The sequence below is a fragment of the Microtus ochrogaster genome, chromosome 8 (genome assembly GCF_000317375.1).
Source record: "Microtus ochrogaster isolate Prairie Vole_2 chromosome 8, MicOch1.0, whole genome shotgun sequence".
Lineage (NCBI taxonomy): Eukaryota > Metazoa > Chordata > Mammalia > Rodentia > Cricetidae > Microtus > Microtus ochrogaster.
Genome location: NC_022015.1, coordinates 38137846 through 38150595, shown reverse-complemented (window position 1 = coordinate 38150595; position 12750 = coordinate 38137846). Strand labels below are relative to the sequence as shown.

Genomic DNA, 12750 nt, shown 5'->3' with positions numbered 1-12750 from the left:
AGAAATGAAGAAATAATATGGAGTCATCAATGAAATGTACCACTAGAGCCAAATTAAGCTCAAATTTTAACATTTCTTCACAGTTTATTTGTGAAAGTCCAAACCTTAGCCTTGTTCAGCTGATCCACATTTGTGCCCTCTTGCTTACTAACTAGAAGAGTTGATTGTGCTGCCTTTTAAAAATGGATGGGGTGGGTATTATATGATATGATTGAAGACTTTCCCAAAGCCTGACCAGTTCCCTGTCACCCAAAGCAGCATTTATGTCCTTGTTCTTTGTGAAGCCTCACAACCAAACATGCCTTTAGCATCATCCACAAATTCCCATAAAGCTCTGATCTGAAAGCAGCCTCCTCATTCTCCAGTCAGGAAGGTCTGTGTCCTCAGACACAGGGCCTAGGCTTCCCTGCCCTTGGGTTCAAATGCACATGGTTTTGTGTGCCAGGTATCAGGCCAGTAATGATGAATTGCCACAGTCTTTGCCCTCTGCTTGGTGCCTCCTGGAAGTAGTTAGCACTCCTGAGCAGGGTGCCGAGAGATCTGCAACAGGCAGGGCTTTGGGGCCACTGACAAGGTCATTTGAAAGGGAAAACAGCCAGCAAGAAAGCAGAGTGCCACAAACTGTTGAGTGTGGCTCAGGAACAGGATGGGGTACTGATTCCAAGAGTTGACTTTTAGAAATGTATTTGTTTTTAGTTATGTCTATGCATGTATTATTTGTGGGTCTGTGCACATGAGTCAGAAGTCCAGAGCTGTGGGATCTCCTAGAGATTACAGGCTGGAATTAGAGGTAGTTATGAGCCACCCTATATAGGTGTTAGGAACTGAGCTTTAGATCCTCTGCACGAAAATTTGTACTGAGCCATTCTCCTGTCCCCAAGAATTGCCTTCTGAAATTTGTGGGGAACTGCTGAGCTCCTGACAGGCAGAACTCAAAGCAGCAATGAGAGAACTGGACTAGATAACCAAGATGTCGTAGGGAAATAGCAGAAGGAAAGGGAGCATCTTCAGGGCTGCTTTCTCTTAGACTTTTCCCCTGGGACTTCGCACATTCACACTGTTGTGCAGCAGGTCACTGGTGCCTTTTCATCTGTCCCCACCAAGCAGTCCATTGCCCTTAGTCTTAATGCTGTATTCTTTGAGATGTTTAGATCTAGGTAGTCTAGATGTCTCATGCATTCGGAGCCATTACAGCCCTGTCAGTTAGGACTGGTGTACGCCGTCCACTTAGCAGTGCCTTAAAATTCATTCCCTGTTGTAGCTGATAGAGGGTGGGGGTTTTTTTGTTTGTTTGTTTGTTTGTTTTGTTTTTAAAACCTAAAGAGATTTCCAGAATCACTGGAAATGGTGACACATGCCTGTAATCTCAGCACTTGGGAGGTGCAACAGAATCATGAGTTCAGGGTCATTCCCATCTACTCAGCAAGTTTTAGGCCAGCTTGAGCTACAGAACCTGTCTCAAAAAGCCAAAGAAAAACTGGGAAGAAAAAAAAGGTTTAAAAGAAAGGAATTGGTGTTGAGGAGAGTGGAGAATAATGGACATATGGTCTCAGAAGGATGTGAGATGGTATGACTTAAACAACATGCCTCTGCTGTATGTTGAGGGGAATGTCTGGATGACATTTGTGTTTACTTGAGCACCGCAGAGCAGAAGCCTTCTATTTTCTTTTTCTTTTTTTTTTAATTTTTTTTTAGATTTATTTATTTATTATGTATACAACATTCCTTTCATGTATGCCAGCAGGCCAGAAGAGGGCACCAGATCTCATTATAGATGGCTGTGAGCCAACATGTGGTTGCTGGGAATTGAACTGAGGACCTCTGGAGGAGCAGTCAGTGCTCATAACCTCTGAGCCATTTCTCCAGCCCTCTATTTTCTTGCTGTTTGGGAAAGGTTTCTTTTTTATCAGTAGAGATGAGACACCACACTCTTAATGTGTGTGCCACATGTATGTGTGGATGCTCAAACACCTACCTCTCTGCCTACTGTTCTCCTGGGTTGTTTGCAAAGTTTTGAGAAGTTTCTGCTGTTAGGTCTGGGGAGTTACCCTGGGAAGGACTGTCACACATCCTAAGAATTCAGAATTCCTTCCCCTGTAGTCTGAACTGTGAAGTAGAGCTCTTGACCCTATGAATTAGTAACAGAACTTTGTATGTGGTGAGCAGAAAAAAAAATAATTGTTAGGTAGAATTTTTTATGTACTTTATAGCTTTGTATAATATTTCTATTGGAAAATATTCCTAGAAATCAAATTGCTCGATGAAAAGTCACAAGGGTCACCTTGCACTCCTAGTGAGTGTGCTAGCCCCAACCTCAGTGGCACCATGTTAATTTTTCTCCCGTAACAACTACTTTCTTCTCATCTGCTAACCTGGTTTTGAAAAATAATTTCCATTTTGAGGATCCCCAAGGCCTGCCTGGTCTTAAACAGTTCTCCTAGCTCAGTTTCCCAAGTGTCTGAAATGACAGGCACACCCTACCACACTCAGCCTTAGAAAGAGAGTCTCTTGTCAAACTCAAGGACTGACTTCTCCAAATGCTAATCCTCCCTTCATTTCAGCACCCACCTGGTCAGCCAACTTTGATGTCCCCATGGAAACCACCCATGGTGCCCCCTTAGACTCAGTGGGATCTGATGTCTGGAGCACAGAGGAGCCAATGCCAACTAAAGAGACAGGCTGGGCTTCTTTTTCAGAGTTCACATCCTCTCTGAGGTGAGCAAGTGTGTGCTGTCTTAGAGCCTTTCCAGAGTGAAGTAGATGGTGTGTATTTACTGTGCGTATTCTGTGGTGCCTTAAACAGGGTAAGAGTCGGTATGCAGCATGTGATTGGGACTTGTGATTGTGCACCACTGCAAAACAGAAAGGGAAGGGTTTTTGGTTTGGGGTTTTTTGTTGTTGATTGTTTCTCCAAAACAGGGTTTCTTTGTGTTGCACACCAGGCTTGCCTCAAACTCACAGAGATCTGCCTGCCTCTACCTCCTGAGTGCTGGGATTAAAGGTGTGCGCCACCACTGCCCGAAAGGGAGGTTTTTCATCAGATACCCAGGGTGTTTAGCAGGGCAGAATGGAAGCTGGCACTTCCTCGGCTGTGTGGAGTTCTACATGCACCACAAGTTCCACATGAGGGGAATAAGAGCCAGTCCCTGACCAACACCTGTGGAACGGCACAGCTATAAGGCAGAGTCTGACTTCCCTGTGTGTGAGCTTGTTTCTCACTCACCACCAGTCTAGTGCTATAAATTAGTACAGATGTGTGTCACTGCCGCCCTGGTGTTTGTTTTACATGGTGACAGAGACCTCATTTCTGAATAGCTTTTAAACATTAAGTGTTGATTTCATGTTACATTTTGTGTAACTGAGGTCTGTTCCCACCGCTGACATCTGAATTTTCTCTTTTCTGAAAGCACAAAGGAGTCTTTAAGGAGTAATTCTCCTGTGGAAATGGAAACCAGCACTGAACCTATGGATCCCTTGATACCTGGTGCAGCTGCCTTGGCCACTCAGCCAGAGGGTGAGTGCAGTGTGCAGACATGCTCACAGCAGGTAGAAGAAACCAGACTAGGCTTGGGCTCAGCCTGAAAGGAGGCAGGAAAATAAGATAGTGTGGCTCTGATGTCCATAGATCAACATAGGAGAAGAAACTATTGTGACAGAATCACAAAACAGGGAATCTAAAAGAAGTTGGATTTCAGCTGTCAGTCTTGTCAATGTTAAAGATAGGTATCTAAAGCCAGAGGAAGCGTAATCCCCAGAGTGGAGAAGACCAGGCTAGATACCATGCCTCTATTCCTAATCCTGAAGACCCCCAGGGTTTTGCTGAGACATGTAGGGGTGAGAACTTGGTTTAGCCTCTAGGATTGGTTTTTCCTTTCCATATGAGAAAATGAAGTGGTCATAGATGTCTGAACCCTAGGGAGCTGTCTCCATTGCTCAGAATGTTCACCTGTATTCCTTGTGTTGACCCTGAACTGTTTGCAGACTGATGAAGAGCCATTTGTGAGTGTGGTATCAGCAGAGCATGTGGCAGGGAGTGAGTGTGTATGGAGGCAAGAGTCTCGGGAAGAAGGGAAGCAATAAGTTTCTGGGAGAAGAAAGAGGCAGTGAGCAGAGGCCCCAGAGCCAGAAAAGGTTGCTGGTGGGAGAATTATCACTCCTAATAATTGAGCCCACAAAAATTCTGTCCCAACTTCATTGATCTGGTATTAAAGTTTTATTTCTGTTGCTATGATAAAATATCTGACCAAAAAAAAAAACATAGAAAAGGAAAAGCCCCATCTGACTTATAATTTCAGGTTATAGTCCATCATTTTGGAACTCAAGCAGCTGGCCATATTGCATCCATCGGCAGGAGCAGAGAGCATAAATACCAACCAGCTTCTGCTATCATCCTCAATCAACTTTCTTCACTTGTACACAGTTGAAAACTTGGCCCCCAGTTGGCTGTGTCCTCCTACATCAGTTAACATCCATAGAACCCCCACAGACATGCCCACAGATTCACCTGATGAGAGAGTTACTCAATTGAGACACTCTTTCTAAACTGTGGCAACTTAACATTTAAAATACCATTGTAGCTGGTTTGATGGGTAAGAAGCTAGAGGCACAGAATAGTCTCCTGTCTGGGGTTGCACAGATTAAGAGTGGGGGTGGGGGCACTGAGTTCAGATCCAGAAATCTGACAAGTCCAAGCTCATGACCAACATACTGTGTGGCTTCCTATTGTAGAGCAAAGGAAAGATCCCCAGGCATATTGTACTGTGTTGTAGAGTAGACCTAGGAGATGGGAGGAAACTGGGACCATGTGGACATAGAGCTAGGAAGGCTCTTTTGGAATTTGCCAGCCCTTCATTGAGGAAACCTGTGAGCCACCTCCATGGGCCTTTCTAAGCATTGATGCCCATCAAGAATTTAGCCAGGTGAAAATGCCACTTGCAATATCTTGAAGCAGTAGCCAGGACTAAGGCACAGGAGTCTTCATAGAAAAGGGCATCAGCTCCGCAGTAGGTTTGATGGATGTGACCTTCCACTCTGTGCACTTTCAGCACCAGGCAGTGTGGCCATGGAAGCCAGCTCAGACGGGGAAGAGGATGCTGAGAGTACAGACAAGGTAACTGAGACCGTGATGAATGGCGGCATGAAGGAAACACTCAGCCTCACTGTAGACGCCAAGACAGAGACTGCTGTCTTCAAAAGGTAACCGAGCCTGGGGCTCCTATGGTGACAGCTTGTTGGGAGGAAGGGGGGAAGAAATCAGACATAAACATTTTTAGATTCAAATGAGTATTTAAAGGCTAGCTTTCTATCTTTCTAACATCTCCATCAGTGTTAAACAAGAGATGGAGAAGTTTAGGCCCCTAAAGTGCATTTTTCCTCTTGTGTGTGTGTCTTCAGAGTCTAGCAGATTGATAGCGTTCAGCTTTGCTAAACTGACATGGGCAGAGGCTGCAGAGCCCACCTGTCTATCCAAGGCTCAGCAGAATGTAGATAGATTGTATTCTCTAGATATAATGCATTCATTGTAATTCTGCAGCAAGAATTTAGTGCTAACAACACCAGACTTGATTAGAAAATAGCAGATTCACTTTTACAATTCATGGAACAGAAAAGCAATCGTAATAGAAATTTAAATCTGGAAATTGTAGAGAGTAACAGAAACACTTCCATCAAGATTTGCCTGCAGCTAAGGCAGTGCTTAAAGTCTTTCTCACCGCCTAACGAGGGCACCAGAAAACAAAACCACAAATGAGAGAAATATATTGTAAGATAATCCCATGTGTGTCATATGCAATCAACACTCTTCCACTAAAAACTTGCAAATAGGGGATGGAGAAGCAGCTCAGTTGGTAAAGGCCTTGCCTTGCAAGAATAAGGACCTGAGTTTAATCCTGAGTATGCAAATAAAAAGTTGGGTATGGTGACACACACTCGGGGAGGCAAAAACAGAAGGAACGAACCCTAGAGCTCACTGTCCTGCCCGCCTAGACTACTTGTTGGACCCCAAGTCCCAATGTGAGGGGCTTAAGAAAAAAAAGTGAATGGCTTCTGAGGTGTGACCTCAGGGTTGAGCTATGGCTTTGATATGCGTGCATGCTCACATATGTTCACATACTCATACAGGTGCACACTTGTACACAACACACAAGCGAAATGGCTCAGCAAGTGAAGCATTGTTATGCAAGACTAGTGACTTGTTTTAGTCCCTGTGGCTCATGATAAGAGAGAACAGATCCCTGAAAGTTGTCCTTTGAGACACACAGATACACCTACCTCACATACACACACGCATAATAATAATAATAATAATCATCATCATCATCATCATCCAAACAAAATCCAGCCTATTTGTTTTTCCCATTTTATTTTATGTGTATGATTATTTTGCCTGCATATATGTCTTCACCACATGTTCAGTGCCCACAGAGGCCAGAAGGGGGTGTCAGGTTCCCTGAGACTGAAGCTGTAGGTGGTTGTAAGCCACCATGTGAGTAGTGAGAATCAAACATAAGTCCTCTGGAAGAGCAGCCATTGCTCTTAACCTCTCTAGCCCTCTCCACAGTGTATTTAAATTACAAGACTGTATAACATCAGCATGAGGTCACATTGAAGTGATATGTAGTTACTACCGATAGCAGAATATTACAGCCAAGAGCTGGCATGTCTTAACGTCTGCTTTTCCTCAACACTATGTTGATGTCTTTGTGAATACAGTGTAAAAATAAAAGGTGTAAAGACATGAGGTAGATGAAATGGTCATTGTTCATAGATGACTTTGTACGTAGAACATTCTGATTAAATCTGAGGAGAAAAATTGGAATTAATTTTTTTTGGATACATAAAAAAAACTCAGTTTGTCTTGCAAACCAGACAATTGATGTGTGTGTGTTTTAATAAAATATTAGATCTCATCAATAAGAATATAAATTTTAAGGAAAAATAGTTTAAAATCTTATTGGAACCTTTAATAAAGACTTGAAATAAATACAGATGTGTAAGATTTATTAATGGAAAGATACCCTTGACATTTCTCAACAAATGATGTTTAAAAATCAGTCAAATCCCATCATCCCACGGACAGTTTCACAGAAGTCGTGCTGTTTCTAAAGAAGTGCAGAAAGAGACCCAGGATCACTTAGTGGAAGGGAGTCATCCATGTAGGTCATCCTAAGACTGGTTAATAAAGCGACGATGACCAAATACGAACAAGAGGGCCCTCCTCGGCCTAAAAGCTGGCCTGATAAGCTGGAATGACATACACTCCAGTGAGGAAAACTGCAGACTAATAAAAAAATTATTGCTCCCTTGAGGAAAAAAAATAATCAGGCCTCGCCTCATTATGACTAGGAGTGAAATGATCATGAGCCTTCAGACAGAAAATGTTTTGGTCTATTTAGGAATGAAATGTTTTTTTAATCATAAAGGAAAATATTAGTGAATTTAATTTAATTTTTAATATTGCCAAAGACACACTGAAATGAAAAGATAAACCACAACCAGGAAAGAGCAGATAGGCTATAGAAAGAGCAAGAGAGAGAACTCACATTTAAAGGTGAATAAAGGATCTACTGAGATTTGGAGATATGTGGGGAAAAGCAAGAAGCAAAGCACACCGGGGTGCCGGCCTGCTGGCCAGGATCAACTGCGGTGCCGCTCAGGCGTGCATGCACCAGCCTAAGATACAGAAAGTAGAAAATTTCAAACTTACCCAGATCAATTCATGATGGCAATGAAGCCTCTCCAAAACCACAAAACAAGTCACAAAATAGAGCATTTACTTTCAAGCAAACTAAGTGCAAGGGTTTATCCTAAAATTCAAGGATGTTGGATATCAGGAAAATCCATACATCAGATTTTTTAAAAAAAAGTTGACTTTTTTTAAAAAAAATAAGGTTCTACACTTGATATATGGTTAATACTCTGAATCACCATAACAGAAAGGTGGATTCCATTTACTTATAAGAATAAGAGAAGTATCAGTATCTGGTACATCTACTTTGGAGTCAGGAGGGGAGAGAGGAGCTGGCTCTGGTCACTATCTGTGTAGGCTCTCCTGGAAAGAAAGGCTGGAAATGGGGAGAGAGATTGTGAGGGAAGTGGTGAAAGCTGCTGGTTTGCAGAGGTGACAGTGAGCCAGCCAAGTTAATACAAGTTCAGCACAACTGGTGAGGAAAATGGTCAAGCCTTAAGCCTTAAGCTGGGGATGCTGGTACACACCATTTACAAAACACATCAATATTTTCATTTAGGATTTTTTTTTATTAAAAAAAATTATACAATATATTATGATCTTGCCCTCCCCAACTTCTAAATCCCTTCTCACCTTCCTGCCCACCCAAACTTCATATTCTCTCTCTAAAACCAAACCAAAAAAATGCAAATCAGACAATAGTAAGACAAAAAAAATACTATAACAAAACTAAACACAAACACACAGAACCGTGAAGTTCATTTTCATTTAAGAATTATTTTAATGAAGATTTTTGTAGAGAAGTTTGAAGACGACCTAAGCAAGTGAAGATATTACACACCATCGTGTAGCTAAGTGCTACAGAGACATCCGCCAGGACAAATTTAGTTTTCAAGTTCAGTAAAAGTTCTTAGGTGGAGTTTGTTCTGAATACTGTTAAAATGTAGGGAGAAATTCAAGGTTCCTAGCTTGCCTGAGTGGCAAAAGAGGTACAGTTAGAAGAAGATCTGCCTGCTACCTATCTGGTCATACTGCAAAGACAAGGGCATTGAAACTGTGATGTGATTGTACTGAGGGGACGTACAATATGATGATGGAGATAAAGAGGGCAGGCTTGCTCGGCAGTAGAATCTTTGCCTGGCATATACATGTCATGTTCATACTTGGCCATGTTCATTCCCAGCACCATTTTAAAAAGTAAAGGTGAAAGAAAGTCGATTCCTCTGAAAAAGTCAAGTCCAAGTGTGCTCTAAGTACATTGTAAAGCAACTGCAGGGGGATTAAAAAGAGAATACAAGCTGGTGGGTCTGTGGAGGCAGCTCTGTGGGTAAAGTGTTTGCTATATAAGATGAGTACTTTAGTTTTACCCATATAAGAGTACTGTAGCTTACACCCGTGTAAAAGGTTAAACCAGGTGTGTGCAAATGTAATCCCAACATTGAGACGACAGGCAGACCCTGGACGCTTGCTGGCCATCAGGTTAGTGAACTTCAAATTCACGGAGAGATGATGGCTCAAATAATGTGAGGAGCAGTTGAAAAAGATATGTAATATCAACCTCTGACCTCCAAGCATGCATACGTGGGCAAATGCACACAAAGTTATATGCCACACCCACATAAAAGAAACCAACTGTACATAGTCGCACATGCTTGTCATCCCTCAGCACTAGGGAAATTCAGGCAAGAAAATCGGCTGGGTTACCGTCCTGCTGGATAGTGTGTAAAGCCCAAAGGTAAGAAAATGTGGGCCGGGCGGTGGTGGCGCACGCCTTTAATCCCAGCACTCGGGAGGCAGAGGCAGGCGGATCTTTGTGAGTTTGAGACCAGCCTGGTCTACAGAGCTAGTGCCAGGACAGGCTCCAAAGCCACAGAGAAACCCTGTCTCGAAAAACCAAAAAAAAAAGAAAAAAAAAGAAAATGTGTACACACATATCCCTCAGTGCCAGTACTCACTCTCTAGACCCTTTGTGTGTGTTCTGCTTGTAGCAGCTCTTTCCTCTCAGAAACTCTGTGAGGTGTAGCTGTGACTCCGTCCACATTTTGCAGGTGAGGAGCCAGGCACTAGAGCCTGATGGTGTGCCCATAGTTTCATGGGAGTTAACAGAGACAAAGATAGAGTATTCTTCTGACCTGTGGACAGAAAAGTACTTCTTTTTAAAACAAGGGTGGCTGGAGAGAGATGGAGAGATGACTCATTGGTTAAGGACATTTTCTGCTCTTCAGGGGACCTGTGTTCAGTTTCCAGTACTCATGTCAGACGGCTCCTAGCCATCTATGACTCAAGCTCCAGGGGATCTGATACCTCTGGCTTCATAGGGTACCAAGTGTACTCATACTCACACAGGCACACCTACTCGTAGTTAAACCATAAAGAAGTAATGATAACGAGGCTGGAGAGATGGCTCCGAGGTTAAGAGCACTAGCTGCTCTTCCAAAGGGTAGATTTTATTCCCAGCACCCATATGGAGACTTAACAACCATCTGTAACTCCAGTTCCAGATTTGACACCTGACCTCTGTGGATACCAGGCACACTCAGATTTACATGCAGGCAAAATATTCATACACATAAGTAAAAATAATTAAAAATAAAAACAAAATTAGAAACTGTAGTGCATAATGAATTAATGTGATCACATTGATGTTAAAAATCTCTAGTCAGTGATTAGGAGGAGCAGATTGGAACAGAAATGTGTAGTGCGTAAACAAGAGTTTAGAATTTAGTATTCAAGGAATCCCTGTATGCTGATAAGAACAGGACAGGCAGCTGGGGGTGGTAATCCCACTTACCGCCAGTGCTGGTCAGTGACTGCTGACAGCTCAGGCCTGTGTGGGCTACATGGAGAGAATGTTTTCTAGAGTTCCATACAGCCTAGACTGGCCTAAACTCACTAGGAGGATAATCTTGCATTTGTGATCTTCGTGACTCCACCTCTCAGATCCCTTAGGCTTGGTGCATGCTAGGTGAGCACTCTTCCAACTGAGCCACGTCTAACTAGATATTTTGAGATTAATCTGGGCTACATAGTGAGACCTTGTCACAGAGAAAGAAGTGGGTGGGGTGGGCAGAAGAAACCAAACCAGAATATGAGCAAAAGACAGCAGTTTACAGGCAAGTAAACCAAAAAGACTGAAAAAGTGAAACATTCTGAGTCACTGTAGAGATGAGACCAGGCACCACAACCCACTTCTTCTAAGATTTCAGGAGATTAGAAAGAAACTTAGGTTGGGGACTATGCATTGTTAGTGGGGAAGGCATGTTTGTAAGAGACGGTTCTTTGCCAATAAACAATGGCCCACGATTTTCTTTTCCTGGTTATACCACCCTAAGAAATATCAGTGCTTGTGGTTAATGTTCCTGACAGTCTGAGGCATGGAGGTAGAGTGAGATTTGGTTGCTTGTAACTGTAGGGAGCCACAGAGAGGTGGGTGCTCACGTGGACATAGTGCGCCCAGGAACACGTGACCCTTCAGATGTGCAGGATTCAGAGAAATAGACTTGGAATAAACACATAGTAATGGTTAGGTGCAAGAGAGTAGTTGCCATAGAGGAAGTGGAAGGAGTAGAAGAGGGATAAGAAAAGTGAGTTGACAAAGAAGTTTCAAGGGACTGGATTGTAACTTGGTGGTATAGTTTATGATTAGCATGCTGTTGCCCTGGCTCCACCCCCAGCACTGTGGAGAGCCTGGGGATCAGACCTGCACCAGATCTGTAGGTTGTGATTAGTTTCCTGAATGACCTGGTAAACTACCCTGAAGTTGGGGGTCTCATGTGCAAGTCCAAGCCAAGGCTCGGATCTGAGGAGGACTTGCCTTCCTTTCAGAATCTCTTTGAATTAGGTGCAGTGTGAATCCAGGTAGAGCAGGACACAGCTAAGCTTCCAGCTCAAAGTCAGAAATGTGTCTTCTCCATCAAGAACTGCCCACAGGCAACTCTGACCTCATTCGCTGCTGCTTCGACTCTTTGGCTCCTTGTTCCTTCCTAGTGTCTGCTCTAGGTATGCGCTGTTGGAGGGCAGCAGAAGGCTTTCCACCTGGCTTAGCAAGGTACCTCTTGTCTGAGTCAAGACTGCAAGCCAGGAGCACGTGCGAGTGGTGGGTGTGGCCTTTGAGTGCATGGTGGAACTAAAGGCTCCTGTTCCTTCAAACAGGTTCTCTTCACACCTCCACCGAATCTGCGGGGTGCCATGTGCAGTCGTGGACATGTTTCCCCAATTCCTCATTTCTAGGAGTATTCTGAAACTCTTGTACGTTTCTTTTTCTGTTTTGCACACTTGGCCTCAGAGTGTTGAAGTCCTACCGGTATGTACGGTGACATGGACCACTCTTTCTCAGACACCAGCCACATTACATTGTCCCTCTCAGTTCCCACCTGCGTGTGGCCCTTTCCTCTTGTGGTTCCCTAGTCACTGTCTGCATTTCTGTGATCCTTCCACCCTGAGCATGCTCAGCCCCAGGGCTTGCCTCCATGGCAGTCATGACTTCAGAGCCATTTGCATGTGACCTCATCCTCTGGCCCTGGGCATCATGCCTGGTATGTGATACGCCTGCTTCCTCTCTCTTGTAGTGAGGAAGAGAAACTGTCTACCTCTCAAGATGCTGCTTGCAAAGATGCAGAAGAGAGCCCCGAACCAGCAGAAGCCAAATGCGCAGCTCCTCGGACCCCCAGCAGTAGTCCTGAGCAAAGGTAACCAACCACTCCACCTGCCTGCACCTTCTGAAGGTTCTACCTTGCCTCTGCTTGACATCTCCTGGAAGGTAGAAGGGAATCAACACTTGAGGGTGGGGGCTTGAAAGGTTTATGCAGCTGTACCCAAGCTTTAGCAGTGTGCTAGATGCAGTGGCATTTCTCAGATCTGAAGTAGTCCGGTGCCCCAACATTTATCTCTGCAGCTAGCAACCAGAGTCCCTGGCTCAAGCCTGGGTGATATGCTGCCTGTGCAGGAAGGTCTGGGGAGGAATGATTGCTTAGACAACCTTAATTGCCTAACTCAACTCAGGCTATGCTGTGAATGTTGTTGAGTCCTTCAGGATTGAAGTCCTTAGTGATCCTGTGAGGGGA

At 43.8% G+C, this 12750-nt stretch overlaps 1 protein-coding gene across 9 annotated transcripts in view; it reads left to right on the top strand.

The window, feature by feature from the left end:
* Ppp6r3 (protein phosphatase 6 regulatory subunit 3) overlaps window positions 1-12750 on the top strand; it is a 136310-nt gene that overhangs the window by 119285 nt on the left and 4275 nt on the right. For 4 of the 9 annotated variants that reach the window (XM_026781673.1, XM_026781672.1, XM_026781670.1 and 1 more), the window contains 5 exons: window positions 2562-2715; window positions 3408-3514; window positions 5046-5196; window positions 11973-11990; window positions 12256-12375. In XM_026781673.1, the coding sequence (XP_026637474.1) occupies window positions 2562-2715; window positions 3408-3514; window positions 5046-5196; window positions 11973-11990; window positions 12256-12375 (550 nt within the window). Of the gene's footprint in view, window positions 1-2561; window positions 2716-3407; window positions 3515-5045; window positions 5197-11839; window positions 11991-12255; window positions 12376-12750 lie in introns of those variants that run through there. The other 5 variants (XM_013347871.2, XM_005351621.2, XM_026781671.1 and 2 more) reach the window with 2 other exon arrangements.